The sequence below is a fragment of the Oncorhynchus gorbuscha genome, unplaced genomic scaffold (assembly GCF_021184085.1).
Source record: "Oncorhynchus gorbuscha isolate QuinsamMale2020 ecotype Even-year unplaced genomic scaffold, OgorEven_v1.0 Un_scaffold_1560, whole genome shotgun sequence".
Lineage (NCBI taxonomy): Eukaryota > Metazoa > Chordata > Actinopteri > Salmoniformes > Salmonidae > Oncorhynchus > Oncorhynchus gorbuscha.
In genome coordinates, this window is record NW_025746299.1 from 32,774 (window position 1) to 37,500 (window position 4,727).

Genomic DNA, 4,727 nt, shown 5'->3' on the forward strand with positions numbered 1-4,727 from the left:
ACTTTACATGTGGAATATTTAAACAATGCAACCGAATGCCTAGAATTACAACAATATTCAACATTCTATGGCAGCCATGTTAGTTCCCCATTAACTTTACATGTGGAATATTTAAACAATGCAACCGAATGCCTAGAATTACAACAATATTCAACATTCTATGGTAGCCATGTTAGTTCCCCATTAACTTTACATGTGGAATATTTAAACAATGCAACCGAATGCCTAGAATTACAACAATATTCAACATTCTAAAAGTTGACCAAACTCTCGAATGTCTCTGCAGTCGAAATGCGTTCGTCCATCCTGTATTCTATTCCTTCTACACCGCGTCATGGTGAAGTCAGATTATTCCATATAAGGAGGTGAGGTTGGGAGAATTGATCGGGCCACGTCGAGAAAAGCACCCACCCATACGTTGTAGTGAACCAGTGCAGAGTAGACTCTCCACAAGGATACAGAGACAGTAGGCTATCACCTGAACTACCATAAACCCTATTAAGAGATATCATTTACACTCCTGTTTATTACAATGGACTGCGCTTTTGAGCTCTTGGACGCTGTTGGTTTTCTGGAGATTTGGCAACACTTTGATGCAGACGGTGAGAATGATTCATTTTATAACCTAACCATGCGAGCTATGAGGTTACATAACTTGATAATGTTATTTTTGATGCAAAAAAAAACATGTTTTTTTTAATGTCAAGAAAACGTATTAAAATGTATTCTAAAACGTATGAGAAGAGTATTTTAAATGTTGTTAATGCTTCTACAGATAATGGTTACATTGAGGGCAAGGAGTTGGATCACTTCTTCCGTCACATGATGACGAAATTAGGTCCGGAGGTAAGTGCCTATCTTTTTCCCTCTCTTATCTTTTATCTATTTTATTAGCAACCTAATAACGCGCAACACATTTGAAGCGCAGCAGGTGTATTTTTGTCTATTTGCGAGTTACTGCCAGAAACTAGTGTGCCCCTTTATAAATGACGCATAACGTCATACATTATTATTATTATTAGAAATATCGTCTTCTAAATATGTCTCACTGGTCCTCGGAAGTGTTATCGGAAGTTCCTCTATTACAGATAGCCTACAATGTGTTAAAGGAACTTCATCTTGTAAGTGGCGTGCCACTGTTGCCTCTATGGGAGACTGCCAACATCTTATTTTGTGTTAAAGTTTTTACAGTCGATCAATGTGCCTCTTGGTGTAGGTGAGTGAATACAACGATTCGATGGCAGGCTGCTGATGATTGAGAAGTAAATATAACTATGGGTTGATACAGGAAAACAGCCGGTACGTTTCCCATGTAATTGTGCAGCAAAGGGCAACGTATCTTTAGTTACAGCTCTGTCCAAACAACGGCTCTATTCAACCTTTTAGTATGTGTTTGTCTTTTTCCTGAGTGGGTTGAGCTGCTGTCCAGATGGGCTCAAGGATGACATTAGGATGCTACAGGCATCAGCAAACACAATTATGGATATGCGTCCCAGATGGCACCCTGTTCCCTATATAGTGCACTACTTTAGACCAGAGCCCTATGGAACCCTGTTCCCTATATAGTGCACGACTTTAGACCAGAGCCCTATGGAACCCTGTTCCCTATATAGTGCACTACTTTAGACCAGAGCCCTATGGAACCCTGTTCCCTATATAGTGCACTACTTTTGACCAAAGCCCTATGGAACCCTGTTCCCTATATAGTGCACTACTTTAGACCAGAGCCCTATGGAACCCTGTTCCCTATATAGTGCACTACTTTTGACCAAAGCCCTATGGAACCCTGTTCCCTATATAGTGCACTACTTTAGACCAAAGCCCTATGGAACCCTGTTCCCTATATAGTGCACTACTTTAGACCAAAGCCCTATGGAACCCTGTTCCCTATATAGTGCACTTCTTTAGACCAGAGCCCTATGGAACCCTGTTCCCTATATAGTGCACTACTTTAGACCAGAGCCCTATGGAACCCTGTTCCCTATATAGTGCACTACTTTAGACCAGAGCCCTATGGAACCCTGTTCCCTATATAGTGCACTACTTTAGACCAGAGCCCTATGGAACCCTGTTCCCTATATAGTGCACTACTTTAGACCAGAGCCCTATGGAACCCTGTTCCCTATATAGTGCACTACTTTAGACCAGAGCCCTATGGAACCCTGTTCCCTATATAGTGCACTACTTTAGACCAGAGCCCTATGGAACCCTGTTCCCTATATAGTGCACTACTTTAGACCAGAGCCCTATGGAACCCTGTTCCCTATATAGTGCACTACTTTAGACCAGAGCCCTATGGAACCCTGTTCCCTATATAGTGCACTACTTTAGACCAGAGCCCTATGGAACCCTGTTCCCTATATAGTGCACTACTTTAGACCAGAGCCCTATGGAACCCTGTTCCCTATATAGTGCACTACTTTAGACCAAAGCCCTATGGAACCCTGTTCCCTATATAGTGCACTACTTTAGACCAGAGCCCTATGGAACCCTGTTCCCTATATAGTGCACTACTTTAGACCAGAGCCCTATGGAACCCTGTTCCCTATATAGTGCACTACTTTTGACCAAAGCCCTATGGAACCCTGTTCCCTATATAGTGCACTACTTTAGACCAAAGCCCTATGGAACCCTGTTCCCTATATAGTGCACTACTTTAGACCAGAGCCCTATGGAACCCTGTTCCCTATATAGTGCACTACTTTAGACCAAAGCCCTATGGAACCCTGTTCCCTATATAGTGCACTACTTTAGACCAGAGCCCTATGGAACCCTGTTCCCTATATAGTGCAGTACTTTAGACCAGAGCCCTATGGAACCCTGTTCCCTATATAGTGCACTACTTTAGACCAGAGCCCTATGGAACCCTGTTCCCTATGTAACAGTGTAGCTTCCGTCCCTCTCCCCGCCCCAACCTGGGCTCGAACCAGGGACCCTCTGCACACATCAACCAGTCACTCACGAAGCATCGTTACCCACAAAAGCCGCGGGGAACAACTTACTTCTAGGTCTCAGAGCGAGTGACGTCACCGACTGAAACACTATTAGCCGCACCACCGCTAACTAGCTAGCCATTTCACATCGGCCACACCCATATAGTGCAGTACCTTTGACCAAAGCCCTATGGAACCCTGTTCCCTATATAGTGCACTACTTTTGACCAGAGTCGATTGGACACTATAAATGGAATAGGGCGCCATTTGGGACATCTTTTAATGGCTCCTGCAGATGTGTAAAAAACTAAATATTGTTGTGATATTGTGATATTGTTAAAATACATTTAATCTAACCACCACTTGGTAGTCTTAAGACCAATGACATCTGTGCTCAGTTTTCATCTCATTGTCTGTCATATAAACAGGAAGTATTGATATTAAAGTCTGAAAGGACAAATCTGGAGAAGTTTCTGGTTTCCTAGAAGATTATAATCACTTGCCTAACAAAAAAAAATGTAAATGAGCTATTTACATGCCGAAGTGAAATATATTTCCTGCCTTTCACTTACACACAGGAGAGGAATCAGAAAGATCAATACTGGAATTCTTTATATTTTATATTTTGGCTGTGATCATCAAAGACGTTCTCAGAGCTCAACTTGCCGACCGCAATAAATAACATAAATGGTCTGTATTTCACTTTGCTTTCAGTCTTAAAGATCATCCTGTTCCTGCCCTTAAGACCATGGACACACGGCTTGGTCAATATGTTCACTTAAACTGGACGTCATTATGCTGAAGGTCAACAGCTGGTTAGGAACATAATACTATTGACAACAGACTCATGTCCTCTGTGTTATTGGGAAGCTGCTGGACCTACATGTCCTCTGTGTTATTGGGAAGCTGCTGGACCTACATGTCTGGGACACGTCATTTATTGACAACAGACTCATGTCCTCTGTGTTATTGGGAAGCTGCTGGCCCCTACATGTCCTCTGTGTTATTGGGACGCTGCTGGCCCCTACATGTCCTCTGTGTTATAGGAAGCTGCTGGACCTACATGTCCTCTGTGTTATTGGGAAGCTGCTGGCCCCTACATGTCCTCTGTGTTATTGGGAAGCTGCTGGCCCCTACATGTCCTCTGTGTTATTGGGAAGCTGCTGGCCCCTACATGTCCTCTGTGTTATTGGAGAGAGAGAGAGAGAGAGAGAGAGAGAGAGAGAGAGAGAGAGAGAGAGAGAGAGAGAGAGAGAGAGAGAGAGAGAGAGAGAGAGAGAGAGAGAGAGAGAGAGAGAGAGAGAGAGAGAGAGAGAGAGAGAGAGAGAGAGAGAGAGACAGAGACAGAGAGAGAGAGAGAGACAGAGAGAGTGTATTTCACCACAGCAGGTCAGGAACGAAAAGAGAAAGACAGAATGAATCTAAGACTCCTTTATAACACCTGAGTTGTTTGGGTTCAAAATTTGAGTTGTTGACCAATAGGATTACTTAAAAAGTGACCTTCCAATCAAAAGACAACAGAACCTCTGCTTGACAGAGATGTGACAGAAGGGGGAGGGGTGAGATAATGCAGCATTCCTAAGACAACACACAGGAAGTCATTGCATACAGTGTAGAGAGTCAGTTGAGGGAGGAAGCATCATTGATCATCGGGTATATTACATTTCCACCAGAGAATAGAGACATGTGGGTACCAGTAAGCACATCTGGTCAGAGGAGAGAGAGGGAGGGGCGGGGTTATAGTAACTGTGGTAACTGTTGGTCCTGTCTCTCTCTCGGTGCAGGATAAAGTAA

The 4,727-nt window shown here is 43.3% G+C and overlaps 1 protein-coding gene across 5 annotated transcripts in view; it reads left to right on the forward strand.

Moving 5' to 3' along the window:
• The first annotated feature begins 371 nt into the window (after nt 1–371).
• Nucleotides 372–4,727, forward strand: part of LOC124023231 (secretagogin-like) — a 24,643-nt gene continuing 20,287 nt past the window's right edge. For 2 of the 5 annotated variants that reach the window (XR_006836677.1, XM_046337754.1), the window contains exons 1-2: nt 378–602; nt 776–846. Coding sequence is in view for 4 of the 5 variants with exons in the window: in XM_046337754.1 (XP_046193710.1) it covers nt 533–602; nt 776–846 (141 nt within the window). In the remaining variant the exon portion in view is untranslated. Of the gene's footprint in view, nt 603–775; nt 847–4,727 lie in introns of all 5 variants that reach the window. The other 3 variants (XM_046337756.1, XM_046337757.1, XM_046337755.1) reach the window with 3 other exon arrangements.